The 17,881-nt window shown below is 41.2% G+C and overlaps 2 protein-coding genes across 3 annotated transcripts; one reads left to right on the top strand and one right to left on the bottom strand.

The window, feature by feature from the left end:
* The first annotated feature begins 2,323 nt into the window (after positions 1 to 2,323).
* On the top strand, positions 2,324 to 9,783 carry tecra (trans-2,3-enoyl-CoA reductase a). The gene is made up of 11 exons (XM_042005937.1): positions 2,324 to 2,812; positions 5,696 to 5,747; positions 5,901 to 5,945; positions 6,048 to 6,151; positions 7,335 to 7,450; positions 7,671 to 7,776; positions 7,856 to 7,928; positions 8,009 to 8,052; positions 8,155 to 8,212; positions 8,344 to 8,432; positions 8,857 to 9,783. Exons 1-11 carry the CDS (start codon positions 2,645 to 2,647, stop codon positions 9,028 to 9,030), a joined length of 1,029 nt encoding a protein of 342 aa, XP_041861871.1. The 5' UTR covers positions 2,324 to 2,644; the 3' UTR covers positions 9,031 to 9,783.
* A 6-nt stretch (positions 9,784 to 9,789) lies between these two features.
* On the bottom strand, positions 9,790 to 17,324 carry samd1a (sterile alpha motif domain containing 1a). 2 transcript variants are annotated; one of them, XM_042005757.1, is made up of 7 exons: positions 16,781 to 17,324; positions 14,052 to 14,400; positions 13,472 to 13,611; positions 13,328 to 13,388; positions 11,735 to 11,813; positions 11,120 to 11,234; positions 9,790 to 10,994 (listed from the first exon to the last, which is right to left on the bottom strand). In XM_042005757.1, the coding sequence occupies exons 1-7, from the start codon at positions 17,141 to 17,143 to the stop codon at positions 10,848 to 10,850; spliced, it is 1,254 nt and encodes a 417-aa protein (XP_041861691.1). In that variant the 5' UTR covers positions 17,144 to 17,324; the 3' UTR covers positions 9,790 to 10,847. The 2 variants fall into 2 exon arrangements, with proteins under 2 accessions (XP_041861691.1, XP_041861701.1); XM_042005767.1 differs by having other exon boundaries at positions 13,472 to 13,608.
* Positions 17,325 to 17,881: the final 557 nt, after the last annotated feature.

Genomic DNA, 17,881 nt, shown 5'->3' with positions numbered 1-17,881 from the left:
TTGCGCCTGTGCCGCCAGTTATGATGTAATGTTGATGTTTCAGAGTAAAATGCATACCAAAGTCTGCACAGTGTTTTATTTTTAAAAATCGAGCTGATCCACTTTGCTTTTCATCGACTGACTTTCTGCCTGAATGATCCGCTCTCCTGTACATTACCAAAGTGGTGCATGTGCGCCACTTTGCGGATGGGCCACAGTTTTGTTCCAACCTCTGTGGCACGTCAGTCTGCACTGGGAGGGTTTTGTGGAGCACCCGCAAGTGCAGTCCGCCTAGTTGAATCCGCAAGATCACGAAATCACAGGAGAATCGTGTGATTTTCCACTTCCAGGATGATTAAAAAAAAAAAAAAAAAAAACACTAAGACGCCCTGACCCGTTAAATCCTTTTATTTTGAAAAATACTGGACGATTTTACACAGCTCCAGTGTCTGCTTTCCTTTCTGCCCCTATCTAAACTGCAGAAATTGATGCATTCTGGGCACATAAATTTAGCAGAGATAAGGCGCTTCTGGGATGCTATTGATACGCGCTGCAGCGCACCCAGTGGAAACCATTGACTAAATCGGCCGCAAATAGCTGCGGAGGCTGCGATGCTGCCGTAACATGGCTAACACGCACCCAGTGGAAATCGGGGGTCATTCCTCCTTTACACTGGGTGTGTGTGCACCAGGTTATGGCTGCACCACGGTTCACGACCTCCGCAACAAATACATGGCGCAACAATCTACACAGGAGCGTCTCAGGTGTGGAGTGCCCACGAGTGCTGTCCACCTAGCAAGATCCACGAGATCACAGGACTGGAGAATCTTGTGTCTATGCCTCTATGATGACAAAAAAACAAAAAAAACACTGAGACCCCCTGACCGGTTAAACACATAATGTTTTCATGGTTCAGCAGTGCAAATCTGCAGGGGGGCTTTTATTTAGAAAAATACCAGAAGCTTTTAAACTGCTCCGGCCGTGGCGCAGCCGTAACGTGGCGCAACCACACCCGGTGTACACAGTCTTCAAGTGGTAAGCAGCAAAAATAGAACAGCCGCATACATTTCGAGAAGCAGAGTGCCACCATGGTTCAGGTGCGCCTCAGAAACGCGGTGCGGTGCATCTGGTGGAAGCAGTCATTGACTAGAGTTGCCGCAATCAATGTTTGGTGGAACATAGGGGGAGATACAGTTGCAGCAATTTACAGGAAATGAAGTTTGGCTAAACTGAAGGAGTTACAACATATGAATTCGTTAACATTAGGGACAGCAGACATAGCCATAGGTAATGAGAAACGCTTGGCATTTTGTACAACAAACAAAAAAAAAATGGTTACAACACAGTGTGGAAGTTTATAGGACTTTTATGTACATGAAATCCTTTAGATGTCTTTATGTTTGCTTACAATGCATAAATTATTTTTAAGGCTTCCACTCTAACAATCTAAAATCCAGTTATTTGGCCTGTGCATGGACAGAAACTACAGAAAATAATTGAACATTTTTAAATATTAAGTAAAAGAATCTCAGCAGATTTAAATAAACTTGTACATATATTTCTTTTCATTTATAATAGCAGTTTTATAGCAGATTAGAACTCGTTCATCAGCTCTGCAATCACTTTGAGGAAAAGAAAGTCCACTTCATATTTGAATTTTTTATTTACTTAATCATGTTTCTCTATCTGATCATCAGTTTGAGAAAGGATTATGTTTAACACAGGAATGTTTCTCACCCAAGACTCAGACATGATCTTGGAACGCATACTACTGCTATTTACTGCCTGCTTGTGCTACTCGTCCTTGTTATAAATAGACCATAGGATACAGATATGCAGTTGACCCTGTGCGATGAAAGGCATCTCTGATCATCTTCCATCAGCATTTTTTCTCACCACAAACCTCCTTGAGGCATTTTAGACATGATTAAGCACACGATCCTTAAACCACACAGGGCCAGAAATAAAGACATTTGTCTTTCTTCTGGAGTTTGGAAAGAGATAAAGAATACCAGCCTCACAGGCGGTCTGGTGGAGGGGTGATGTTTTTTCATGTGGAGATTTTTCATCTGATGGACCAGGGCTTCAATAGGGCCTGACACTGTGCAACTCTGAGGAGCAGTGCAGACAGGAAATTAGCTTTATAAATCTAATGAGAGCACACTGACATCTGTCCCTGGTTAAAGCTACATGTAGCTTCCCAAGGTTACTGTGCTTGTGCTGAGCAAATCAGGCGACTTATATTTAGCCTTGCAAATGGCGCACTATGGATTATATCTTGGGGCTCTCCAGTTTCGTCTTCAGTGCATTTTGATGCTTGAAGGGGGGCTGTGGATCTCCAAGTGGTTGCTGTTCAGGTGAGGAGCAGATCTGCTTCATGGTCTCAGACCAACTTATCTTCATTTCAACTTACCCTCTTTACTTCTTGCTGTACTCTCTCACACATATCCCCTCTATCTGGAGAAGAGGGGCTTTATGTTCACTGTTCTCAAACTGGAAGCATAGCCGCTGGGGGCAAAAGACACCACGCAAGAAACTTGAGCTAGACTGACAGTTCGCTGAGCGAGAGCTGCTGCACATACCAGCAGAAGACGACCAGCTTACTGAAACTGGACTACCACAGATTGTTTCAGCAGGCTGTTGAGGTTTGGGATCAAAGACTGTCATGGATGTACTTGCCTTAGAGGCAAAGAATGTAAATGGAGCAGAAACTGAGAAGAAGTCTGCACCGAGGCCAAAACCAAAACAACCAAAAAAAGCTAAAAGGATTGTTTACTTTGAAGTGGAGATTGTGGACTTAAAGACTAGAGAGAAGCTTCTGCTACTGGACAAGGTGAGTGTCGGGATAATGAAGGGGGTTTTATTATGATTACCTTTTACAATAATTAAGAAAACTGATCATATGATTTTAAGTACCAATACATTTAAAGCCCTAAACAAAAGACAGGCTTTTAATCCCTCTACACACTATTCAAAATTGTAATATTTAAATGTGACAATATGTGACCCGGTCATGACGGATGAGGCACGACACAGAAAATATTCTTTTATTTCCCCAGTGCACTCAAAGGAAGCACAACATTAATTTTGTAGATTTGAGATGGAACATTTCTACATAATGAATGGATTACAAAAGTAAGAGAAACACAATGTACTTTTAACAGCTTCACAGGCACGCGTTAAGTGGCCACTGACCCAAAACAAGCTGTAGCTTTAATAACCCTATCACTTGTTCAGCCTAATGATTTTGTAACAGTTGAGACTTCAATACTAGGTATAGAACTTGGGAATGTGACGTCATACCGCAAAGAATCGTGGAATTTGGAGACACGCTGGCAAACAAAGCATAGCCAAAAGCGTAGTCACAGCTGGTTTGAGGTGTACTTTTTTTTCCAGGTATATTTTTAAGCGATTTCCTTGTTGGGTTTTGAACTGTCACAATCATTCTCGTGACCGCAGACCATTGTGACAGGGTATTGGTTTTTTAGTTTTCCAACCTGGAAACAAAAACTCCATGCCCACTTTTTCGATGTTACTAAGTGGCACGGAGTCAACAACATTTCAACGAGTATGCTTATTTGTTCGAGGCATTTTCACAGCAGCAAGTCAGCATGAAGTGTATATGAAGGTGGAGTGTTTGATACCTTTAGTTTGCATTCTTTCTTTTTTCCTGCAACTTCACTGTTAGCTTAACTTTTACATTCACCGTTAGCTATGTTTTCCAGTAGTTCCAGTGTGAGCCGTGTCATCTTTAGAAGTTACTGTATTACACAGTACATGTAAAATGTGTATTATTTAAATTATTGTGGGTGTTGGCAGGTGGGGGGTTTGACATTAAAGACAGTACTGGATTAGTGTGTGCTGAAGTCAAAACATCTGCTTTCATAGGAGGACGCTGTCAGCTTGATGCTATGGATGTGAAGGCATGCCAGGCACTAGTACACCTCAGGTTAAGAGGATGGTTGGAGTTGTACACACCAAATACACTATTTTAAGCAGCACAGTACCATTAAGCTTGGTAGTTCCTTGTGAAAGAGAAAACTGTGCTAATAAAAATGGTTTGTGTATGTTGTGCATTGACTAATATTTGTCTTAGTGTTATTGTTACACATCAGCCAAAAGACTTTACCGTACTAGTAACCAGATTTTTTGGGACCGTTCCCCGCGCTCCTGTGGGCCAATTCTGCCTAATGTCTAGATTTTGTCTAGACAACGTTCCCTTGTGTGATTGTTCAACTTTTCTCCGCAAAGAACTCTTTAAGTTTTTCTCCATCTATTTATTTATTTATGTTTTCTTCTATGTTAAGCTGTCGCCATTTCTATCTGCACGTCTGCAAGTATGGCGGCCGCATCCTACAATGCACCGCGAGATGACGTAGTTTCCCAAGCTCTGTGGTGTGCGTTTGTTCAGTAGACAACCTTATATAAACAGTGGTGAATTCAGTCAGTATAGACAACAGTAGTGACCCATTCCAAAACAAAGATAGAATCAGGACAAAAGTACAAGTAAATACATTACTTGACAACGCACATTTCACCATAATCTCATAATCCCATAAGTGCAGTGGTTACCGAATAAACATATTAATTAATTAAATGTATTGTAAACTTTCTTTCATGAACTCACTTTTTACGTGCGCGGCATGCATGCTAGGACACGCACACTCACCATTCAAAACAGCAAGATATCTCCGCTCTGCGTAAAACAGAAACATACAACGTTGAACAAATTAAATAAAATATAAGGTAGACAACTTTGAAATCTGTCAGGACATGTTACAATTCACGCGCCAACCCGCTCTTCTGTGCTGCTTACAGCGTGGTCGGCCCTCACACACACGCGCGCACACACACTCACACACGTTACACCTTTCAGCAATCTACAGAAATCATCAGAAATACATTCATCAAACTTTAAACTTAGCTTGCTGGGTTAACTAAACTTTTGAGAAACACATGGAAACACATCTGCAGGCCGTTTGGTATTTTAGAATAGTAACCTCGCGTTTAAACAGCCACGCACACATCAGCAGCACGCACGCAGTGTGTGACGGACACCTACGTGCCTGCGTGCGCTAGCCCGGAGCTGCTCTTAAAGAGACAGCGTCGCTAAAACATCCCAGACACGGTTACCAACAGAGCTTATGTGAACAGCAGGTCAACCATTTAAAACACAATAAGCTATGTTTCACACTGACAATTATTTAAAATTAGTTCACTTCTCTACTTAAACATATTTCAATTCTAAGAATTATAAACTTAGAGAAAACTTTGTGGTTTAACATAAAACCCAGAGAGCAATTACTTTGACCATAAAGCTAAATTGACAGGCAGTCATCTACTTCACTGGTTTTCTGGTCAAGCCCAGTCATTATCAGTCATGGGTCTATTGTTATGTTAGGAGGTGAGAATCCCCTTTTCATCTGACAAGAATCTCCTGTTCCTGCTACAGCACATGCCTGTGCTGCATATAACCATCAGACAGATAGACTGGCATGATTAGCAGCTTGTATAAATGTGCAGGGTTGTGCTAACGTGTTCCGGGTGAAAATGCAAAAATCCAAGTCTAACAAATCCAAACAAAAGGAAAACAGGAAAAAATTTAATTATGTATGCTGTATTTTTAGTGGTTAGTGTGAAACCATTATGTTAACTTGTTTACCAGTGCTGCTGACAGTATAATTTAATTTAATTATAATTTATAATTTTATTGTAGGTGGAGCCAACTGCCACTGTTCTGGATATTAAAGCTTTATTTCACAAATCATGTAAGTTAATTATGCTTTATGTTTATTGTTGCAAATGACTGTTTACTTCAGCATCAGTAGGTGGATATTTTAATAAACTGCAACAAATAAATGTGGTTCAATGTGGTTATGAATAAACTCATAAGAGTAAAGCACCTTGTTGTCTTTTGACAGATCCAAAGTGGTATCAGGCCAGACAGTGCTTGCGTTTGGATCCAAGTACATCTGCCTTCATATCTTCCTTTTATTTTATTTATTCTGATTGCCTGATTAATAGGTGTTGTGATGTTGTCTGAAAGTCCTTACTGTCATCTTTCTCAGAGTCCAAGAGTCTAAGGGACGAAGAAATTCTCCAAACACTTCCCGTTGGAACCACAGCCACTTTTCTCTTCAGTGATCTTGGACCCCAGCTCACATGGGGAACAGTGAGTGTGCACACAGACACACATTATTTGCAACCATACAGTGGCAGGTGATGTTAAGTCTTAAATAGACGTGCCTTTAACTTGATTTACTTTTTTTTATCCTGTAATGAAAATTATCTTAGATTTAAATCATTCAGTTTAAGAGCAGATCTGCAGAATTCTTCCTGCTGCTCTACTGTTAAAGATCCTTTGATCTAATTCTCTGAACAGAAAGATTTTTTTACAAGATATGATTCATGGGGTAGGTCTACATTTTCATGCTCAGCTTTTTGCACATGATTCAACCATAATAGCTGCAACAAATGTGATCTTTTCATCATCTGACACAGGTAAAGAGGCCTGCCTTGCAAAACAGATGGCACTCATGAATGATTTACACTTAATTTTTAAAAGAATGCAAAACCATTTGCATATCAGTCCTCCAACATTCTTGTACTTTAAATATAAAGACACCCTTTCACCCACCCAATAACTCTTGCATATAAATATCAGGCAGCAGTGACAGAAGAGGCTATTTGCTGCAGTTCACTTTTCCCCACCTCCTGGACTGTCTGTCCTCTGTCCCAGGACATATAATCTCATGGCCCCATTTCTCTGAAAGGTGTTTATCCCTCTAACCTCACACTTGCCTCTCACTACGCCTCCTTCTTCATTCTCCGCCACCCAGTCCCTGCATTTCCTGTCCTTACCAACCCTGACACAACCCCAAACACCCTCCTGGGCTTTAGACTAATGAGTGAGGGTGGGGAAGCTTGACATGACCCAGCAGCTACCACTCAGGCATTTGAGCCAAAGCTCTGCTGGATGTGCTGATTAAGGAATTGATTTCACTGTCAGCTTAGCTGTTTTACTTTATTATATAAATTTTAAAAAGTTTTCAAGTTGTTTGATTTGCTTTATAGACACTCATGTTTTGCCTCTGAAGCTGAGTAGAAGAAGAGGGACTTGCTCTAAGGTGACTGGGTAAAATGAGCTGTTAAGAGAAGCCAGAGTAATACTGGTGTCAATTGCATGTTAGATTGCCAACGTTCCACTCAAATAGTGACGTAATATTTTAGTTTTGCTCATAAATTATTTTCTGTTTAACTAACAAATCCGCCATATGTTCATTTTAGATTAAGGAAATCGTTTTGTTCTAGTTTTTCTTCCTTTTTGCACACATTTTTATATTTCTTTTCATCAGGTGTTCCTAGCAGAGTGTGCTGGTCCACTGATCCTTTACTTAATGTTCTACTTCCGCCTTCCCTTCATCTACTCTCCTAAATATGACTTCACCAGTAGCAAGAACTGGGTCGTACAGTAAGTGTCACCTCACGTGCTTTCTGGAATCTGGAATATTGGTTTCATGTGTCACACAATCCCAGGCTTTGCACAAACCCTCTAAACATGACAAACAGTTGTGCAGCATCTTGCAATGTTGACACACTGAATCAGGGCCAAGTGTAATGGACTGAAGCAGGGTAATGTATTATCAAAACTAAATAAGCAAGGGTTTGTTTTTGTGTGTGTCCTGTTGCAGCTTGGCCTGCATGTGTCACTCCTTCCACTACATCAAGAGGATTCTGGAGACGATGTTTGTCCATCGTATCTCCCATGGGACCATGCCTCTCAGAAACATATTTAAGGTGAGGTAAAACTGAGCCAAACTCATGCACATCCTCATGTAGACACTTTGACTTATTATAGTTCCACTTTCTATTCCAGAACTGTGGCTATTACTGGTGCTCTGCAGCTTGGATGGCATATTACATCAACCATCCTCTCTACACCCCACCCTGTAAGTGCTGAACACTGCAAAAACCCCTTCACCTCATACCTATTGATATCTAAAGTCATTCCTCTTAAACACATCAACAGTTTATGGGCAGCAGCAGGTGAAAATAGGTCTTTACATTTTCTTGGTAAGTGTGGGATTTTCTTTATTAATCCGGCAGAGAATAAACCAGACAGACATCCTGTTTTTTTCTTTTAATGCTCATCTTTGGATTTCCTTATTTCTGCAGTTCTGCCAAGTTGGGAACTTTTCAATCCATGTTGCGCTGCGTAACCTCAAACCACCAGGTGAGCATTTGGTAACAATGCATACAATTATTCATAATTAGTATTTTGGGACTGCGTTTCTCTTTTTTGAGAAAAAAACCCAGAATTGCAGAATTGTACAGTGTTTAATCTGAGTTTATCCTCTTCTTTAGGTTCGAAGGTCAAGAAGATTCCTTACCCAACAAAAAATCCATTCACATGGATTTTTTGGCTGGTCTCTTGTCCAAACTACACATATGAAGTAAGTAGTTACACAAATCTATTATTAATTTATTTTGAATTCAGCTTTTTTTCATATTAGATGAAAAAAATGAACAAAAACCTGGTTAGGCTTTCCCATTGATAAAAAACCTTTTGTCTTTTTTTTTATAAAAAAAAACTGTTGTAAGATAAAGTAGTTTAAACTCCTTTTGACAAGAATTTATTGCTTATTATCTTAGTTTCCAATCGGGTTTTCTGTGTGTAATGTTCCAAATCCCTACGAAATACTGACAGTGATTGTGTATTACTAGTAGAGGTATATATGGTGTTTTCACCATGCAGAAAAAGATGCACTGTTGCCATCTACTGGTAATAAGCAGTTCATGTAAGATCAGTCTCATTGAGCTGTGTGTGCGCATGTCTGTGTGTGTGTGTATGTTTGTGTGCAAACCTCTTGCTCACAGCTGGGCTCCTGGATCGGCTTCACAGTGATGACCCAGTGTGTGCCTGTGGCTTTCTTCACCCTTGTGGCCTTCATCCAGATGACTGTGTGGGCCAAAGGCAAACATCGCAGCTACTTAAAGGAGTTTAGAGATTATCCCACACTCCGCTCCTCCATACTGCCCTTCATCCTGTAGAGCTTAGAAGAGAAAGCAGCCGCTCCTACACGCATCCAATTCCTAACTGGCTGTTTTTTTTTTGTGTGTTTTTTTTTTAATGATTCTTCCATCCATCTGGGTGTCAGGGAGTGTGTGCTGACGTTTACAGTGTAACTTCATCATGGTCAAAATGTATTACTTTTATCCATAACAATGAATGTTAGGTGAATATAGGACTGTCAGAGCCAAATGAAGACAGTGAAATGCAGCAAAGTCTTACTTTAATATTGTAATCTAAAGAGGAGAACAATTATGAAATTAACCTTTATTTTGCTACTTTTTTGAGTTATAAAAAAAAAAATCTAATGTTTTTATAGCTTTTGGTCACATCAGCAGTAAGTTTTTTTTACAGAGCTAAGAAACCATCTGCATTATCAAATGAGTCTGCAGCCTGGAGCTGACAACACTGCGGCGGTGTCTTAACACCCAGGCAGTATTACACCGATCTGATCCCAAAGTGACATTTTCGCTATTGTGGTGCTGTAAAATGAATGTGCTTTTCACATAACTCTGCACTGGCTGAACTGGAAATTAAATAAAAAACTTTTTTTTTTTCAATTAAACCAAAGAAAGAAAAATCATGCTCCAAGATTTGTGAGGAAAACACTCACTGCTGAGCAAGTTTTTTATTGGAAATGAAAAGTTTGTTTACAATATTTAACCCAATGGAGCACTGGAACAATTGCTTTTTAGTGTATGGCTGATTCAAAGTTAATAAACAATCATGAAACAACTGAACAGGGAGACATGGACTTTTATTTAAGACTGGAAGAAGTGTCCATATTACAAAATGGTAAGACATACACTGGAGATGCAGACTGATGTGGAATGTTACAATTAAAGTGGCGACGTTAGATCAAAACACAAAGTGAGATCAAGCCATTTGTAAACATAAAACATAAAATATTGCATTTCATTAAGATATCTGCTTTGTAAACAGATGTTGATTGGCTGTATTGAGTTTAGAATGATATAGTCAGTATAACATTTCTCGAAAGTTTATTATTTGAATTTGCTCATTTTATAAAATCACATTTTGCATGCTGCAAAATTTTCTGGAATCGTTTCCCAAAATGAAAATTCACTGTTGGACCACAATCATGTCATTAAGACAACACAAGAAAAAACAACAACAAAAAACATATCAAGTACTAGTATATCATGAGGTTGATATCTCAGTGTTGCAAAGGCACTGAAGACATAATCCAAAAGCAGCTGCTAGTGGTGGAATGATGTCAGGAATGAGACTAACTTAACTTTTGATGCTGCTACATTGAGCATCTGATTTGACAAGCACTTTGATGACATTTAAATGCTTTATGTTTGCGTGTGTGTGTGACTTTTGCTATTAGAGCTAACAGAAGGTACAAGAAGAATGCCCCCAACCCGTAACAACTCTGTGCCACAGCACTACACAGTCAGGTCTGTGGTGGTCCACTTGCTGCAAGGCTCAGTTCTCTCCACTGTCTGCATTACCCAATGTTTTATAAATGCAGGAAGGTCACTGCTGCTCCATTTAGAAAAAATACTTTCCCTGCTGTCAGTTCTCTCCACGATGGGGCCACAGGGGTGAAATGAAAACTGTTCGAATACCAAAGACCACAATGAGAGGTAGGATGACTGTCTTTCAGTTTCTGGTCGTTCTCACAGTGAAGGTAAATTCCACCGCAGCCTTTCCCCCCAAACACACCCTCTACATATAATGTATATGAAGGTGGGCGTTAGGATCCCGATGGGAGAGGGACTGCATGCATGTTTGAGTCAGTACAGCATTTTCTGCCAAGCCAATCATCTCCTCAGATGTCTTCACATTCCAGGAAATGGGTCCTCTGCAGCACTTTTACGTGACGCTCGTAGATTTTGAGAGCAGGCCCGAGACGGATAGACAGCCCAGTCAGCACGTCACTGCGCTGCATTAGGAGAAGGGACTTCCCATCAATTTCCTTTAAGGAGACAAAATGCATTTAGCATTTAGCTATTATTTTTAAAATAATAGTTGAACAATCTAAGACACCAGATGATGAATTGTAAGCTTTTGCATTAGTGGTTCTGTGTTTGGTGCACCAACCTGTGTTCGAAATGCCATGGCCTGCTCTGGAAATCCTGCAGCTGAGAAGTAACTGGCCACATCTGCCACAGTCCACTGCAACAAGTTCTGACTCATTTTCTCCTTCTTCACTGAACTGGAAGAAGACCAGATAAAAAAAAAAGGAGTCAGAACCAATGATTCCAAACAGACTTCTCTTCGGTAGGGAATGTATCACTTGGCTTTATTTTCTAAGCTTTTCCATGACCCACTGTGCAGTTCACTGTTATCAATTAAAATACAGGCGCTGGACAAATCAAGTAATCTGGACAATCTGTCAAAGCCCAAAACAGCAGGTGGACCAGAAACGTTTCAGGTCTATCCGTCCCAAGGCACCGTGGCAGGAAGATTAACCGGCTGACAGGGAAAGTCAATTATGCTTAAATGCTCAGGCTCTGCCAATTATTTAATTTGTTTTTATTTATCATTAAATAATACTGAAGCTGAAAGGCAAATGTAAAGAAATACAACTTATTTATCTCATTTTACTGCACATAAAAAAAAAAGTTGATAACAGATGTACTGAACTGCAGCAGAAAGAGGACAAGGAGACTGGTTTATATGATTTGAGTTGGATATTAGCGACATGATACTCACACTTCATCATCGGCTTTGCTACCATTTAGAAAGCTGTCTTCAGCTGCTGTTGTGGACATATCTATCTTCTTAAACGTACCTGTGGACAAAAGGAAACTGCATTAGTATAACAAATGTGCAATAGTATACTGGTTTCCATTTATAGGTCAGTTTGACAATGCATTTTAGAATAAAAATGTTCTGTATGAGTTAAAATCACATGCTTCACAATGAATTTGTTTGATTAACTAACAGCACAAGTTTTTCTATGATTCTAGGACTGTCTGCACTTTTGGTTCAATATGTTTATTCTGTGCAATATGAGACTTTTTTCTTATAAAAGGTCACAGATAAGTAACTCAGATCTGAGGTAAGTTAGTGGTTCAATAGCAGATCATCAATAGCTACTGTACATGTGACAGATTTAGAGGCTTGTGGGTATGTCCCACCCTCCGACTGAATAGCTAGCATGTTTGATATTCTGGAGCAGTCAACAGGGGAGGAGCTGTAAGTGAGTCATCGGCAAGAAGATGCAGCCAATAAGAGAGCAAGAAAAAAGCTCGGGGGTAAACCCAGAAAAGTAAAATGAACAAACATACGATATGGAAGGAGGGTTTGATGAAGAAACTATGGTCTCCACAGGAAATTCAGCAGGATTTGGTTAAATGAGGATGAAACCAGACATGTGTCACTGATGTTTCCATTACTGACTGAATACAAAAACCATGGAGAGAAACTTCTATTGACCAGGTGAATAAAACAGACTGAATAACCAGAAGCTGTTTATGTTGTGTACATATAACTTCAGGGTTGGTTCATGGTCAGTACAGTTACAGATCAGTGCATGAACATTGACGCAGCCCCTTGCTATCCTTCCCAGCTCAACATGACACTAGCATGGCTTCAGGTGTGTGTGAGACAGGATGGCAACATAGGCCCCATTTTTTTAATAGTCTGCTCCTCCTGGGCTTCTACATCTAGGGCCAGAACATGCATTACATATGGTGGCATAGTGATTGCAGAGATAAAAATAATTCATGTTTTTTTTTTCTATTATGTTTTGTGAATGATTTACTTGGAATTCCCCATAACATTCTGCACTAAAAACCACATTATCACACTTCAGATTTAGTGGAAAAAAACAAAACAAAACCACCCTCCAAAAAACAAGGAGAAACCTAAATCTCTACCAAGAATTAAACCATGGGTCTTTGCAGAGATGAATGAAAACTTAAATTCAAAAATCTTTTCGTGACACATAAACTTCAAACTGCTTCTAGTTCAAGATTCAAGCAAACATCAACCAGGATCCCAAGAGCAGCGCTGCACAAGCCAAGGACTTTGCAAGCAAATATGCACCACCTAAATGGAAGGTGATACAAGTTTGTAAAGCATTTTAACAATCTTGAGCAAGCCTCCAGGCGAGCACAGGTAGAGAGCACCAAACCACAGCAAGAACGGGCTTTTCAAGAAAAGCTGTCATCAGTTAATTCCCTAAACATGTGTGGGTTTTCACTAGAAAACCATTCTCTAAGTGAGAAAGCAGCCCAGTAATCAGTTTAAAAACAGATGGACACAGCAGCTATAAAAGATAACAAGATAAACTATACTTACAGTTGTCAGATGGCAAGGACAATGTTTGTGATCTTCCATCAGAGACATTCTTGGTCTCATCCTGTTGAAAACAAACAATTTCGATATGAAAATGTCATATATATTTATATATATGGCAGATGTTACAGGTTACAGGCCAATTACCAGTCGTGCTGCATAGTCTGGTACCAGCTGGTCAGATGAGAGGCTGCTGTCCTCCACCTTGCCTCCATCTTCTTTCTTTATATTGTTTAGAGTGCAAGGGCTGCTAGTCCCGGAGTGGATTGCTGGCTTCATGTCAACTACTATCACAGAGACAACCAATTACAAACCAATTACACGCTGATATCATCTAGGCTGGCCGCACCAGAATACTTTTCTGCCTAATAATAGTCCTACATGGACTAAATTTATCCAGTGATTTGTTTAACAAACTGAAGCTAATGCTACCATAAGGGCACTGTTTATTGAACTTAAATAAGTAATGCAAACAAGCTAATGAGTGCAGGAAGGTATCACTAAGCTGAGGAAAATGCATATTTTTTCAGGCAGCTCTGCAACTGACTGCATCTTACTGCATCCATGTCAAATCAATGTCCAACAATTAATCATGTATCTGGTTGGAAACTCCCATCCTTACTTCAGATTCACTGCAAAGCTAAGCATGAGCTTGCACATAAAACAATATTAGAGTGTACCATAACATTGGGTGAGCACATTATCCTGTGTCTAGTAGTGTGAATACCTTTGTCTCTTTGCATTCCTGGGTGCTGGCGCTCCACTGGGCAGACAGCAGAATCATAAGCCCAGTCATTGTGTGCGAGGGCCCTGGGGCTGGAGGGGGGCAAGGAGTTGGGCCTCTCACCACCCTTCTGGAAAGAGGCACAGTCCAGACCAGAGCCGCAAGCAGGGTCGGGTCCAGGCTGAGTGCCAGAGGGAGAGCATGGGGCAGAAATGGCTCGCACAGGGGCACAATGCACAATGGCATCTTCGTGATTATGGCTGGGAGATGGTCTGTCCTGCCCATCCTGGCTCTCCTCAGCCCCCTCCTCGTCTGGATTACTATCCGTGTCCATAGCCATTGAGGTTTCAGCCTGCAAATCGGCAGCATACAATTTTCACATCACATTTTATGCATAAATTTGAATTCTTAAACTAATTTGTTTAATAGATCAATTAATGTTGAAGGTGCATTTGTGACAAGTTAAAAGCATGTAAACCCTGCAATATTACAACAGGCTGTTGTCATGACTGAGTTGGACTGGAACTAATTGTAGGCTGAAGGTGTCACATGAACACACACTCATTCAGATGTCGCAATTTGACCGGTGTGGTAAAAAATGATTGCCTTTCGGTGCCTCTTTCGCTCTCCGTCCGCGGTGCGGTGCTCATTGCGCAGATTGCAAGACCCTAACGTACTCCCAGACTACGTTGTCTGCTTGAATACAAGTAGTTTTACCATCTGCACTCATTCCTTTCATCGGGGCGGGGGTTTGTCGACGGCGCCCTGAGTGAAAAATTACCTTGTGTGCTACTGTGTGTCCACGACCCAGCAGTCGAGCACAAGAGCGCACTAAAGCCCGCCCCGCTCCTGAGAAAAGAGTCGCTTGCACGGAATTCACCAAACACTGCATTTTACACAACTTTCACCGAAACACCGTCACAAAAACATCATGCCTGATCTAACAGTGTTTTTTTTTTATCTTGGATCACAAAATAAGCTGTGTGCTCAGTGCGTTCCCTCTCTTCTTTAGAGGCGTTGTTGATCGGCATATTTAATAACAGAAAAGAACGAAAGGCAACGATGGGAGGCGTTTCTTTTTTGTTGTTGTCCCTTTTTCTTAAATTTCCTCCAAAGTGCGCATGGAGTTGACCTCGCCATTGTGCCTGTGCTTAAAAAAAAAAAAAAAAAAAAAAAAAAAGCAGAGCGCTACCAGGGCCGAGCCGCGGCAAAAGCAGACCCGAGATACCGAGCTTTAACTCGGCGAGCAGATCAACGCAAGCACTTTGATGGAGCTAGCACCAGCCAGTTTTTGCATCGGGTCAACGCTTTACAGTAAAAAGCCAGGCAACATAAAAGAGTAACGCACTATGAGTCTTTTATCGGACACGGTAGTGTGTACGCTTATAAACCTGGGTAACAAGGTTATCCGAGAGTGGTGCCCGAGCAAAGTAATTAAAGGTTTTCATTTTTGTTGACACGCACGTCTTTCGGAGAACAAAGTCGAATTGATCTCAGCTTAACCCAAATCGGACAGACGCATCCGCCATCTAGCGCCCGGCGAACAGTTTGCGATCGCTTTACGTTACTTCACTGTTGCCGGTTCTTGCGTTTAATTACTTCGTGGTGCTTTGGTATGTCTTTAAATACCGCCGTAAGTAGTCGGCAGACACTGGGAAGAGATGGATTTTCTATACGGGACGCGATTGGACATAACGACAGTCAACGCCGAGCGTTGGAGGTGACAGGCTTTGGTAGGGCTGTCCGACAATGGATCTAGGGGGTTCGACTTTATGCATCGCGTCGACAGTCACCCATCAGACAAAAAATATCTAAGTAAATGGCCAAATTTTACTGGTGGATTTTTTTTCTTATGTGTACTTTGTTGGCAATCATAACAGATTAAGCTGTTGTTTAACGGGACAAATACTGGCATATATTAAAGTCCAGACGTAACGTGGAATATCTTGACAAGTGCAGCCAAAATAGGAGTTTTCACATGGCTCAGCGACACTGTCTGTGATGGCTGGTTTCGTTTTCTATGGATAATACAATCAACAAACAACAATGTCCCATCGTCCCCCATCAGGCTCCTACATCCGCGGTGTTCCGAGACTTTTTTTTCTTTCCCCCACTCCCACAACGAAAAGTCACCAAGGTTGAAAACGAGTACTTTCGGTGCCTTATTCAAAAGTAAAGTAACCATTACCAAGCGCCTGTACGGATGCCATTATTCTGAAATCTGATTTCCCTTACTTCCGGCCTAACCCCGCTCGTTTCTCCCCTTCGCGCAACGCCGAGTTTGGGGCTTGAAAAGCGCTTTCTGCCGCTAATAATGGAGGCTCTGGTAGTTGTGGACGGACAGGAAAACGCAACTTTTACTTGTTTTCTGTTTGTGTCCTAGCAACACTCTTTAAGGGGCCTTTCAAACCGGCGCAATGTAAAATATGTCACACTCGCACCACACGCGCAGCTTCTTTTCTTCTCCACCTCGGTAGCGCTCGAGCGAGGTCCAACCGCCGCTCCCCGTCTGCGGCAGTTTTGGGTGCACTTGCAAATCACTCCCCTCACCACTCCCCGTGTACAAAAAAAAACAACAAAAAAAAAAAGACTTTTTTTTTTTAAATTATTGTATTTATTCTGGAAACCACAGAATGTCCGTTTTAACCCCCACCTGTGAATTTGGTGTAATGTGACAGGACAATGACATGTGAGCAGGTTAAACGTGACTACTCGCACAGATCTGCACAAACCTCCAAATCTTCTTCGTCCTGGTCCACGGCACCAAAAGCGCTGTCTCCGTTGCTCAAGTCAGAATGACTGGCTTCTTCCAACGCGTTCCTTCTCGCAGCCGTTGTTAACGATGCATCGTCTTTTTTTCTGCTTCTCCGTTGAACCTTGGCAGCGTTCCGGTATGAAATCGAGCCCTTGTAGTTTACTTTCAGCACGGTTTGTTCTTGAATCAGTTTCTCCAGTTCTGCGCAGGTTCGGTCGGGCTCGGACCCGTGTCGTCTCCGGACCATTCGGCAAATCCTTTCCAAGTCCGGCCGGGCTTTACGAGACCGCAGCGAGTCGATAGTGTCCAAAATCCACTCGCGGTACTTAGAGTCAGACATATTTTTGCTCCGTTTGTTCGCTTGCTTTTGCCCTCTTTTTTCCGTATTTTGGTGCGTCAACCTTAAACGTTACACACGGTGATTTTCGTGAGCCGCGGTCCGAGTCCCACTGAGAAGCGGAAACCTCGTTCTACGCCTCCTGCGTTTGCGTGTGCGCTTAAGGTGGACCGACGGAGTTACAACGAAAAGTTTCACTCGAGAGGGGATTTTAAGGTGGACTTCGCAGTCTTGGACGGGAACTAGCGCCCGCACTCGGCTCATTTGTGCGCCACTGTGCGTACGAAAGAAGGCATTTAGCTCAAAAGTTTTAAACGTAGCCAAACAAGGATGGCGCGCACACACACAAACACACACATATACATATATATAAATATATATAAACTTACTATTGGTGTCTAATAAATACACATGTTAATGTGGGATCTACTACAAATGCAATAAATGCTCGTTTTTCTGATGCTTACATTTCTTATACCTTAAGCACCAGTATTTTAACTTGTGTGTCGTTCATCGATTTTGTCCATTTTTATGGATTAAAATAGCCCATTTCTAATCATAATTTGTTAAATAAAATTTTGCTTTCATTTAAAAAAAAACACACATGCCAAGATTTAATCATTTTCATTTGGTTTTCATTTTGTCTTATCCCAAAAAGATTTCTTTTTGCTTCTATTCAGACATGTCTGGATATGGACTCTATCATAACCACCTGGTACAGTACAGACACCAAGCAGTCAT

Source organism: Melanotaenia boesemani, chromosome 2 (genome assembly GCF_017639745.1).
Source record: "Melanotaenia boesemani isolate fMelBoe1 chromosome 2, fMelBoe1.pri, whole genome shotgun sequence".
Lineage (NCBI taxonomy): Eukaryota > Metazoa > Chordata > Actinopteri > Atheriniformes > Melanotaeniidae > Melanotaenia > Melanotaenia boesemani.
This window is presented reverse-complemented; position numbering and strand designations above follow the sequence as displayed.

Excerpts from the sequence above, each read along its gene's own strand:
- tecra (XM_042005937.1), top strand. The coding sequence starts at position 2,645 with ATGGATGTACTTGCCTTAGAGGCAAAGAATGTAAATGGAGCAGAAACT. Across the intron at positions 2,813-5,695 it reads AGCTTCTGCTACTGGACAAG|GTGGAGCCAACTGCCACTGT; the intron begins GTGAGTGTCGGG and ends ATTTTATTGTAG. Across the intron at positions 5,748-5,900 it reads AGCTTTATTTCACAAATCAT|ATCCAAAGTGGTATCAGGCC; the intron begins GTAAGTTAATTA and ends GTCTTTTGACAG.
- samd1a (XM_042005757.1), bottom strand. The coding sequence starts at position 17,143 with ATGTCTGACTCTAAGTACCGCGAGTGGATTTTGGACACTATCGACTCG. Across the intron at positions 11,814-13,327 it reads GTCCTTGCCATCTGACAACT|GTACGTTTAAGAAGATAGAT; the intron begins GTAAGTATAGTT and ends TTTTGTCCACAG. Across the intron at positions 11,235-11,734 it reads AGCAAAGCCGATGATGAAGT|TTCAGTGAAGAAGGAGAAAA; the intron begins GTGAGTATCATG and ends GTCTTCTTCCAG.